General features: G+C 37.1%; 1 protein-coding gene across 7 annotated transcripts in view; it reads right to left on the minus strand.

Annotated features, from left to right (window-relative positions):
• LOC106841718 (phospholipid-transporting ATPase ABCA3-like) overlaps positions 1–12,331 on the minus strand; it is a 217,997-nt gene that overhangs the window by 114,948 nt on the left and 90,718 nt on the right. For 5 of the 7 annotated variants that reach the window (XM_070484796.1, XM_070484794.1, XM_070484793.1 and 2 more), the window contains one exon: positions 9,983–10,100. The exons of the other annotated variants lie outside the window; for them this stretch is intronic. In XM_070484796.1, coding sequence (XP_070340897.1) covers positions 9,983–10,100 — 118 coding nt within the window. The remainder of the gene's footprint in view (positions 1–9,982; positions 10,101–12,331) is intronic. 7 annotated transcript variants of the gene reach the window in all.

The raw sequence follows: 12,331 nt of genomic DNA on the forward strand, positions 1-12,331 counted from the left end.
CCTTGAGATACCATACAAATTTTAGGATGGATTTTCCTATTTTTGCAAAAATGCCATTGGAATTTTGATAGAGATTGCACTGAATATGAAGATAATTTTGAGTAGTATAATATAAATATAATTTAATATAAAGTCTTTCAATCCAAGAACACTAGATGTCTTTATTTCTGTCTTCATTATCTTTCAGCAATGTTTTTTAGTTTGCAGTGTATAAGTCTTATCTCTTTGGTTAAATCTATTCCTAACTATTTATTCTTTTTTGATGCTACTGGAATTGAAGTGTTTTCTTAATTTCACATTGTTCATTTTTAGCTTATAGAAATGCAACTGATTTTTGTGTTGATTTTGTATCCTGGAACTTTATTCACTAATTAGTTCTAACAGGGTTGTGTGTGTGTGTGTGTGTAATCTTTATGGTTTTCCATATATAAAATTCATGTTATTTGCAAACAATTTTACTTTTTCCTTTCCAATTTGGAAGCCTTATATTTCTTTTTATTGCTTAGTTTCTCTAAGACTTCCAGTACTATGTTGAATAGAAGTGGCAAGAGTAGGCATCCTTGTCTTCTTCCTGATCTTAGAGGATAATTTCTCATTCTTTCACCATTAGGTATGATAATAGCTGTGGGCTTTTCATATATGACCTTTGTTGTGTTGAAGTAGTTTCCTTCTAGTCCTAATTTGAGTGTTTTTAATCATGAAAGAATGTTGGAGTCCACCAGTTTGTATTCCCACCAGCAGTGTATGAGGGATCCCTTTTCTCCACATCCTCTCCAAAATTTGTTATTTTTTGTCTTGGTAAGGATAGCCATTCTGATGGGTGTGAGGCAATATCTCATTGTAGTTCTTTTATAAAGACAAGTTATGTCTTTATGTATTGTGTTCTCACTAACATAGATTCATAATTATTTTTTATGCTTTTGTCTTTTAAGCTCTATATGAGTCAAAAGTGAACTTATGCACCAGAACTAGAATAAAACAGGTTTCTATATTTGTCCATATATTTTTATATGGCTTTTTGTTGCTGTCTGTGGAGTCCTTCATTTCAACTTGAAGTACTCTCTTAGCATTTCTTGTAGGAGAGGTCTGGTGGTAGTAAATTCCTTAAGCTTTAGTTTAACTGGGAAAATCTTAATTTTTCCTTCATTTTTGAAGTACAGTTTTCACAGATACAGTTTTCTTGGTTGCAGGTTTTTTAAATTTCAGCACTTTGAACTTATTACCACTACCTTCTGCACTTCAAGCTTTCTGCAGAATAATCTGCTGAAAATCTTATAGAGGCTCCATTGCAATTAAAGAGTCACCTTTCTCTGAAATTTTTAGAGTTTCATTATAATGTGTCTCATTGTGGGTTTCTTTCACAGTTGTACTTGTAGCTTGTTGACCTTCTTGGATTTGTATGTCTGTTTCTTTTCCCAAATTTGGGAAGTTTTCAGCCATTCTTTCTTTAAATACTCTGTTACTTTCTCTCTCTCATCTCTGGGACTCCCACAATGCATATAGTAGTCCACTTGTTGGTATCCCATAAGTCACTTGGGCTCTTCTCACTTTTCTTCATTCTTTTCTCTTTTTACTCCTCTGAGTTGATAATTTCAAATGTCCTGTCTTTAAGTTCACTGATTCATTTTTCTGCCTGATCAAGTTTGATGTTGAAATCTTCTAATGAAGTTTTCAATTTAGTTATATTTTTACACCTAGAACATTTTTGGGTTTTTAAAAAATAATTTCCATCTTTCTTAGTATTTTAATTTTGTTTATGCATCATTTTCCTCATTTTATTTAGTTGTCAATTTGTGTTCTCTTTTAGATCATTGAACAACTTTAACATTATTTCTGTCAGGTAATTCAGAAGTCTGTGTTTCTTAAGGGTCAGGTTCTTGAACTCTGTTTTGTTCCTTTGACTGGGGCATGTTTCCTTGTTTCTTTGTATGGCTTATAATGTTTTGTTGAGATTTAAGAATTTAAGAAATGGATACTTTCCTCAGTCTTTAGAGACTGGCTTCAAGCAGGGGAAGTCCTTTACCAATCAGCCACCATAGAGGTTTGGGACCTTTCAAACCTTTTCTGGGGATTTGTCTTCTCTAGGGTTGTGCATGTGCTTTTATTCCAGTATAAATGGTTGTCTTTAATTATCTTAAGTTCCATAAGTGGCTTGCAGGTTTTGGTTTCAGTTTCTAATGTATTTTTCTGCCTATAATCTGTTGTCCCCTTGGCATGTGCCAGCAGAAATGCAGACTTTCTACTGCTTTAAAGAACCTTAAAGTGCTGCAGAGCTTGCTTCTTCTTTCTGTGGATTCTAACCTGACAGTCATACCATGCAGCCACTCCCATTAGTACTCTGTTAAGCAAGAGAGAAATTAGTCCCTTGGGCAGCCCCCAGACAAGCCAGAATATTGGGCACAAGTTCTAGTCTTTTCTTTCTGTCCTGACAGAGGAGCTTGAAATTGGGAAGTTTCCTCTTGATTATGCCATGCCATGTGGGGAGAGGGATTAAGGCAAGAAAATGCCTCAAACTTTATACCCCTTTGGATATTGTCTATGGATTCATTTCCATGCTGCAGCTTCTAAACTCGTTTCTAGAGCTTTCAAAAAGGCATTTTTGTCTGTATATTGTTGTTAACTCAGTGTCTCTGTGGGGAATGAGGGCCTGAAGCTTCCAAGTCCAGCATATTGCTGATGTTACTCTCACCTCCTACTGTTTCTAAGTTGCCTTTTTCTTCATTTAGCATTGCTTGATTGCTGTAAGTCTCCAAATGTTTCCAGATTTTTGAAAAAATTGGTTTTAACATTTTATGCTTATTTATCAATTTTGTCTTGTGAAAGGACTGGAAGTTGGAGCTACCTCCTCAGCTATTTTGCTTAACATAATGCCCTCAAGCTTCATCCATGTTGTTGCAAATGGGATAATTTTCTTTTTTTTAATGTGTGAGTAGCATTCCACTGCATATATATATATATCACATGTTCCTTATCCATTCATCAGTTGATGGCCACTTGGGTTCCTTCATATTTGGCTATTGTGAATAATGCTGCAGTGAACATAGGGATGCATAAGTCTCTTTCAATTGCTGATTTCAAGTTATTTGGATAAATACCCAGTAGTGGGAGGGCTGAGTCATACAGAATTTCTACTTTTAGTCTTTTGAGAACTCTCCATACTGTTTTCCATAGTGGCAGCATGAGTCTGCATTTGCACCAGCCGCATATGAGGCTTCCCTTTTCTCCACATCCTCCCCCATATTTGTTATTTTTTGTCTTGGTAATTATAGCCATTCTAACGGGTGTAAAGTGATGTCTCATTGTATGTTTGACTTGCGTTTCCCTAATGATTAGAAATGTTGAACATCTTTTCATGTGTCTATTGGCCATCTGTATATCTTCTTTGGAAAAATGTCTGTTCATACCCTCTGCCCATTTTTTGATTGGGTTGTTTGTTTCTTTGCTGTTCAGTTGTGTGAGTTCTTGAGGTATTATGGAGATTAAAGCCTTTTTGGATATATGATTTGCAAATATTTTCTCCGAGTAGGTGGGCTGTCTTTTCATTTTGTTCCTGGTTTGCTTTGCCTTGCAGAAGCTCTTTACTGATGAAGTCGCATTTGCTTACTTTTTCTTTTGCTTCCCTTGCCCAAGTAGACATGTATTTGAAAAAATATTTCTAAGACCAATGTCAAAGAGTTTACTGCCTATATTTTCTTGTAGGAGTTTTATGGTTTCACATCTTACCTTCAAGTCTTTAACCCGTTTTGAGTTAAGTTTTGTGTATGGTGTAAGATAATGGTCTACTTTCTTTTTTTTTTGCATGTAGCTCTCCAGTTTTCCCAACATCATTCATTGAAGAGAATTTCCTTTCTCCATTGTAAGCGCTTCGCTCCTTTGTTGAAGATTAGCTGTCCGTAGAGTGTAGTTTTATTTCTGCGTTTTCAATTCTGTTCCATTGAGCTGTGTGGGTTTTTTTTGTACCAGTACTGTGCTGTTTTGATTACTAAAGCTTTGTAGTATATTTTGAAGTCAGGGATGGTGCTGCCTCCAGCTTTGTTCTTTTCTCTCAAGATTGCTTTAGCTACTTGGGGTCTTTTGCTGCCCCATATGAATTCTAGGATTCTTTTTTCTATTTCCATGAAGAATATCATTGGGATTCTTATTAGGATTGCATTAAATCTGAAGATTGCTTTAGGTAGTATGGACATTTTAACTATGTTTATTCTTCCAATCTATGTGCATGGAATATCATTCCATTTCTTTTTTTTTAAAGGAAATTTTTTTTTCTGCTTTATCTCCCCAACCTTGCCCCCGTACATAGTTGTATATCTTAGTTGCAGGTCCTCCTAGTCACGGGATGTGGGATGCCGCCTCAACGTGACCTGATGAGTGGTACCATGTCTGCGCCCAGGATCTGAACCCTGGGCTGCTGCAGCAGAGCGTGTGAACTTAACCACTCGGCCACGGAGCTGGCCCCTATTTCATTTATTTATGTCATCATCAACTCCTTTCAACAATGCCTTATACTTTTCATTGTACAGGTTTTTCACCTCCTTGGTAAAACTATTCCTACATATTTTATTCTTTTGGTTGCGATTGTAATGGGGATTGTATACTGTTAGTTCATTATTAGAGTATAGAAACGCAACTGATATCTGTAAGTTGATTTTGTACCCTGCAACTTTGCTATAGTTGTTGATTATTTCTAATAGTTTTCCAATGGATTCTTTACAATTTTCCACATAGAATCATGTTATCTGCAAACAGCAAATTTCACTTCTTCCTTGACAATTTGGATGCCATTTATTTCTTTTTCTTGTCTAATTACTTTGGTCAAAACCTACAGAACTATGTTGAATACCAGTGGTGAGAGTCAGGACCCTTGGTCCAGTTCTCAGAGGGATGGTTTCAGTTTTTCCCTGTTGAGTACTATGTTGGCTGTGGGTTTGTTACATATCATCCGTATTATGTTGAGGTACTTTCCTTCTATACCCACTTTATTAAGTGTTTTTTTGGGTCATAAATGGATGTTGGATCTTGTCAAAAGCTTTGTCTGAATCTATTGAGATGATCATGTGGTTTTTATTCCTCATTTTGTTAATGTGGTGTATTACATTGTTTGACTTGTAGATGCTAAACCATCCTGGCATCCCTGGTACAAATCACACTTGATCATGGTGTGTGATCCTTTTAAAGTATTGTTGTATTCAGTATGTCAATATTTTGTTGAGGCTTTTTGCATCGTGTTCATCAGTGATATTGGCCTGTAATTTTCCTTCTTTGAGTTCTTGCCTGGCTTTGGGATCAGGGTGAATTTGGTCCTGTAGGATGAGTTATGATGTGTTCCATTTCTTCAATTTTTTGGAATAGTAAGAGAAGGATAGGTATTAAATCTTTCAATGTTTGGTAGAATTCTCCAGAGAAGCCACCTGGTGCTGGACTTTTATTTTTTGAGAGGCTTTTGATTACTGTTTCAATGTCTTTACTTGTGGTTGGGCTACTCAAAGTCTGTTTCTTCTTGATTCAGTTTTAGGAGGTTGTACAAGTCTAAGAATTTATCCATATCTTGTAGATTGTCCAATTTGTTGGCATATAGTTTTTCATGGTATTCTCTCATAGTTCTTTGTATTTCTGTGGTATTCATTGTAATTTCTTTCATTTTTAATGTCATTTATTTGAGCCTTCTCTTTTTTTTCTTAGTGAGTCTGGCTAAGGGTTTGTCAATTTTATCTTCTCACAGAATGAGCTCTTTGTTTCATTGATCCTTTTACAGATTTTTTTGTTTCAATTTCATTTATTTCTGCTTTAATTTTTATTTCCTTCCATCTGCTGACTTTGGGATTTGTTTGTTCTTTTTCCAGTTGTTAGGTATAGTTTAAGATTGCTTATTTGAGACTTTTCTTGTTTGTCAAGGCAGACCTGTATTGCTATGAACTTCCCTTTTCCTTTTTAGGAAGATCAGCCGTGAGCTAACATCTGCTGTCAATCCTCCTCTTTTTGCTGAGGAAGACTGACCCTGAGCTAACATCCGTGCCCATCTTCCTCTACTTTATATGTGGGACACCTACCACAGCATGGCTTGCCAAGCAGTGCAATGTCCACACCTGGGATCCAAACTGGTGAACCCCAGGCTGCTGAAGTGGAACATGTACACTTAACCACTGCACCACTGGGCTGGCCCCTGAATTTCCCTCTTAGGACCACTTTTGCTGCATCCCATATGAGTTGGTATTGTGTATTTTTCGTTTGTCTCCAGATATATTTTGATTTCTCCTTTAATCACTTCATTGACCCATTGGTAGTTTAGTAGTGTGTTGTTTTGTCGTCACATATTTGTCAATTTCCCAGCTTTTTTTTTGTAGTTGATTTCTAGTTTCAAAGCGTTATGATCAGGAAAAAAGCTTGATGTGACTTCAATCTTCATAAATTTATTGAGGCTTGCCTTATTTCCCAACATATTGTCTATCTTTGAGAATGTTCCGTGTGTACTTGAGAAGAATGTGTATTCTGCTGATTTCAGACGGACTGTTCTCTATGTATCTATTAAGTCCATCTGTTCTAGTTTTTCATTTCATTCCACTATTTCCTTGTTGAGTTTCTTTCCAGATGATCTACCCATTGATGTAAGTGGGGTGTAGAGGTCCCCTACTATTTATTGTGTTGTTGTTAATTTCTCCCTTTAGGTCTGTTAATAGTTGGTTTATGCACTTTGGTACTCCTGTATTAGGTGCATATATATTTATAAGTGTTATCTGTCACTTTTATAATCACATTCCACCCCTCTTTGTCTCTCATTGTCTTTTTTATCTTGAAGTCTACTTTGTCTGATATATGTATGACAACATCTGTTTTCCTTTGTTTGACATTAGCTTGGAGTATCATCTCCCATCCTTCCACTCTAAGCCAGTGTTTGTCTTTAGAGCCGCAATGTGTTTCCTGGAGGAAGCATATTGTCGGGTCTTGCTTTTTAATCCAACCAGCCACTCTGTGCCTTTTGATTGGAGAATTCAATCCATTTACATTTAGAGTGATTATTGATATATGTGGGATTAATACTGACATGTTATCACTTGTTTTCCAGTTGTTATGTATTTCCCTTGCTTATTGTCCTATGTTTTTCTGACTGCCAGTTCAGTTTGCTGTTTTTCTAGGATGGTGTTCTCAGTTTTCTTTTTATTTATCATTTGTGTTTCTGCTCTGATTTTTTTGTTTAGTGTTTACCATGAGGTTTGTATAAAAGATCTCATAGATGAGATGGTCCATTTTCTGATAGTCTGCTATTTCCTTAATTTAAGCAGGTTCCATCTCTTTCCTCCTCCCCATCTAAGTTATTGTTGTCACAATGTATTTCATTTTTGCTGAGTTTGTGATTAAATTGAAGTGATTATAGTTATTTTTGATGCTTTCCTTACATCTATCTTTAATGTTATAATTGTTTGCTAACATGTTCTGATAGAGAGCTGCAATTTTCTGATTTTGTCTGCTATTTATCTCCTTGCTCTAAGCTTTGTAAACTCTTCTTTCTTTTTCTAGGTATAAGGGCCTTCTTGATAATTTCTTGTAGGGGGGTCTTGAGGCGATGAACTCCCTCACTTTCCATTTGTCTGGGAAAGTTTTTATTTCTCCATCATATCTGAAGGATAGTTTCACTGGATAGAATATTCTTTGCTGAAAGTTTTTGCGTTTCAGAATTTTGAACGTGTCATTCCACCCTCTCCTAGCCTGTAATGTTTCTGATGAGAATTCTGCTGAAAGCATCATAGGGGTTCCTTTGTAGGTTATTTTCTTCTGCCTTCCTGCCCTTAATATTTTTTCTTTGACATTCACTTTTTTAGTTTTACTAATATATGCCTTGGAGAAGGTCTTTTTACATTGATGTAATTAGGAAATCTATTGGCTTCATTTACATGTAATTCCAGCTCCCTTCTCCAGGTTTGGGAAGTTCTCAGCTATTATTTCTTTGCACAAGCTCTCTGCTCATTTCTCCCTTTCTTCTCCCTCTTGAATACCTATAATCCTTATGTTAGATTTCCTAATTGAGTTGCATATTTCTCAGAGAATTTCTTCATTTCTTTTTAGTCTTAGTTCTCTCTCCTCCATGTGTAGCATTTCTCTATTTCTGTCCTCTAAATTACTGATTCCAGCCTCCATAAATCAGTTCTATTTTTTAAGGACTCCAGGTTTTCCTTTATCTCATTCATTGTGTTTTCATATCCAACATTCCTGATTGATTTTTTAAATAATTTTAACCACTTTTGTGAGGAATTCCCTCTGTTCATTAATTTTCCATTCCTGAGATCATTAAACTGTCTTTCTGAGTTTTCTTGTAACTCACTGAGTTTCTTTATGATAGCTATTTTGAATTCTCTGTTATTTAGATTGTAAATTTCTGTTTTCATGATTGATTTCTGGTTGCTTGTCATTTTGCCTCTGGTCTGGAGTGTTAATATACCTCTTCATACTATTTGATGGGGTAGACGTGCCATTGCATAGTGATAATATCCAGTTGTAGTTCTACCTGATACTGCTGGGGGAAGGCAGGAACTATGTCTTATGAGCTCTCTGTGAACCCTAGAAGATATGCCTCTGTTGGAAGCTGTGCTGATGGGTCTATCTGTGTTTGCCCACTGGCTGCTGCTCCTTTACACATGTATGTACAAGTGGTCTGGTGGGGATGCCTGTTCTGGCTGACCAGGTGGGAGGGGGCGAGGGACACTTTCTTTCATGTGCATGATCCTGCCTGCCCCTGCTCTGCACAGTCTGCTGGCTTGGGCTGCTCACATTCGTGTGGAGTGGACACCCCTGTGATTGCTTAGCTGCCTTGGTGTGGAGCATTTGTACAGGCTAGGAGGCAACTCCAAGAGCACAAATTGTCCCGTAGAGAGCTGTCTTTCTCACCTTCTCCTCTCAGTGTCACTCCTGGCTGCCATCCCATGCCCTAGATCACTGCCACTTGGGGAGGGAGAGGAGATCTCCTTACCTCCTTCCACTGCCTCCTGGGGAGGGGCCCAGCACCCCCATCTTCAGAAGTATGTCTGTGTGGATCTCTGAGACATCTATTGAGTTGTGTGAATGTCCTCTGTTGGTTTGTGAATGTCGTTTTTGCAGTATCTTATGGGGGAGAAACTAAGGGAAGAGCTCCTCCACCATGATGCTGATATCACTCCTCAGTTTTGGCATTGTTTTTGTGCTACAGGAGAGGTTATTTTTATCTAAACTGCTAGGCTCAGCCCTTCTTCAGCCCCTAGGAGTTACATTAATCTCACATACATGGTATTCACTATCCTAATGGTTTCTAGTATTCCTTATCCATTCTTCCTTTCTGGTGAATGCAGTTCTAAAGTATAAATTTTCATAAAATATTATTCTGTGGCTTCTCACTGCTCTCAGCATTAGATTCTAAACTACACAGCATGGCTTCCTCAAAACCTTTTATGATTTGACCTTTTGGTTATTCAGCTTTATCTTTCGCCATTATTTAAATGCCTTCTCTGATCTAGTCATATAGGTGTTCCGTGCTTTCAACACTCCTGGTCTTTGCTTACACCTATAATATTCTTCTTTCCTTTCCTTCACAGTCCTTTATACCTCCTATTTGCTTCACATTTGACATCACTTACCTATTCCTCACCCCTCCCCCAAACATGTTAGGTGTCATTCTATTGAGTGAATAGTATCTTTCCTGTAACATTCTCTTTCTTATTTATGGTGTACCATAAGTTTCAAGTTTCTTGCCTGTATATTCACCAGAGTATAAAATTGTGTAGCAATGTTGTAATCACCACTGATCATCAGTTCCTATAAAAAGAACTGGCATATACATTTTCATTGAATAAATGAATGCATTTATTACATTATCTGGAGCATTGTGGTTGTAAATAATTGAAATTGTAAAAATAACTGCAACACTGAAATGACAACCTACTCAACACCAGAAGTGGTTGATTGGTTAAAAGTCTTAGAAGGAACCTGACTACTATTCTGGACAGAGATAAATACATACCTGCAAGAATAGATAAAGTTGTAGTTTTTCCTGCCCCATTTTGTCCTAGAAGCATAGTTATCTGCCCCTTATATAAATTCAAAGACAGGTTGTTTACTGCTACTTTGTCACCAAATTCCTGTGGGATACAAGAAAGAATAATTTTATATGTGTCACTATCACTTATGAAAGACAAACACTCATATCCTCTATCTTTAGAAAAACAAAATTATATCACCAAACTCATGTTGTAAAATAAAGATGATTTGAACAAGGAATAATATTTGCAGGTGCACTGAGTTTGTATATTAGTCACAATAAGGGTGAAGGTACAGTGGTATGTATATCTAACTACATTTGGTAAGGAAAATGGAGACTTCTCTACATTCTATGTATGGAGAGTGTAATACAGTAATTACGGGCTCACTCAAGTGTAGCAAGAGCCAGGGACTCTGCCACCAATGATCAGAAAAGTTGATGCTATGATTTCAGCTAGAAGGTTGGTGATTCATAAAAGCATGCCTGGAAATTGTTGATATTCTAAGCAGAAGTTGGCAAACTCAAATATGGTGTATTATCTGTTTTTGTATGGTCAATGAACTAAGAATGGTTTTTACACTTCTGAAGCCTTGTTAAAAACAAAACAAAACAAGAATTTGCAATAGATAGTCTATGTGGCCCATGGAGCCTAAAATATTTGGTCCTTCATAGAACATGTTTGACAACCCTTCTGATGGGTATCTTGGAAACTTTCACTATTTCAACCTGAAATTAGAACGCTTGTGGTTCACAAGAACTCACTTAGGTGAATCTAAAATCTGCCTATGTGTCTGTTTATAAGTACCTCTCATTGGAAATCCTAACTAGAAAGCAAACAGGGAAGGGAATTTGGGGGAATTTAGTTCATGGATTCTCTTCTGCAATGTAGGAGAACCTTAGAAAGAGGTCGTAGTGTTGCCAAGTCGACAAGAGACAATCCAGAATAGTATGTCTACAAACTCTCCCTAGGCCTGGGCTTCTCAACAGTAGCACTACCAACACTTTGGGTTAAAGAATTCTTTGTTCTGGAGGGCTCTTCTGTGCCTTGCAGGATGTTTAGCAGCTTTCCTGGCCTCTACCCTCTAGATGCCAGTAGCACTCCTCTCTTTACCTCTCACTCCCTTGGTTGTGACAATCAAAATATCTCCAGATATTGTTAGATGTCCAATGGGGGGACACAATCAACCCCAGCTGAGAATGACTGCCATAGGGAATCTATTTTTTTTCCATGAATTAAATTATCTTAAGATGCTGATAATACTATAATTTGTCTCAGTCACTATCTCTCCCCAAAGCTATAATTCTGCCTCTCCAAATGCCTACAAGAAACATGAGTTTAAATACTCAAAATATCTCAAATTCAATGTTTAAAACTCTGCTCATTGTCATCCCCTGAAAATATACTCAACTATAGTCTAGGTCAGTGAATGGCCCCAAAATTCAGCTAGATGTACAAACCAGAAACCTGCATATAGTCCTACACCTCTCCATCAATATTAACTACTGCCATAAGTCACCAAGTCCAATTAATTAATTTAGGCCAGAGGTTATCATTCTTCATTCAACAACTGTTTACTGAATGCCAATTATGTATCAGGCATTGTGCTATTTGCTAGGATTATATCTAGGAATAAGTCACACAAAGCCCCTGCTTTAATGAAGCCTTTGTAAAGGAAGATAAGAAAAAAAGTAAAGGTACGTAGAAGTAATTATGGATTAAGATCAACTTTATGAATAAAACATAGGGCCTGGAAAATTGGAGTTGTGACATATTACATGTGAAACAAATGTTTATAATGGACATCAGGAAACAAAGGACAGTGATTCCTGAGAGCTGGAAAACAACTTGGAAAACATGATTGTCCAAGCCTAGCTAGACAGAGTTTCCAGCCATGGCACAGAGACAAGTAACTCAGGCGGAGTCCAGCAATCTACCTGAGTTGAAGATAGGGAGCTGAGTCCATTGAGGTGAAGGGATAGAATACTGGAGAGGATACAGATGCATGCAGGGAGAAATATGAAGATCTAAAGTGGGTCCCCTAGAGTATTCAAAGAAGAACTGATCAACATAAGCATGTGAGGAACCTACCTGAGGCTGGAGAAAGAATCATTTAAGGATTAGAGGCAACAGTCCTTGGCACTCACCTAGATCCAGGAAAGGTGCTTGTTTCCAACAGGCAGACTAGAAAATTTCAAGATTCATAGGGCATCGGGTAGATTACAAAGAAGAAAAGGTTTTGCCTCAATAGTAGGGAATAATTAACTGCAGACTAAGTAATGCATAAATGAAAATGTTGAACTATTTCAAACTCACTTAATTCTTCCAGATAA

The sequence above is a fragment of the Equus asinus genome, chromosome 14, assembly GCF_041296235.1.
Source record: "Equus asinus isolate D_3611 breed Donkey chromosome 14, EquAss-T2T_v2, whole genome shotgun sequence".
NCBI classification, from domain to species: domain Eukaryota; kingdom Metazoa; phylum Chordata; class Mammalia; order Perissodactyla; family Equidae; genus Equus; species Equus asinus.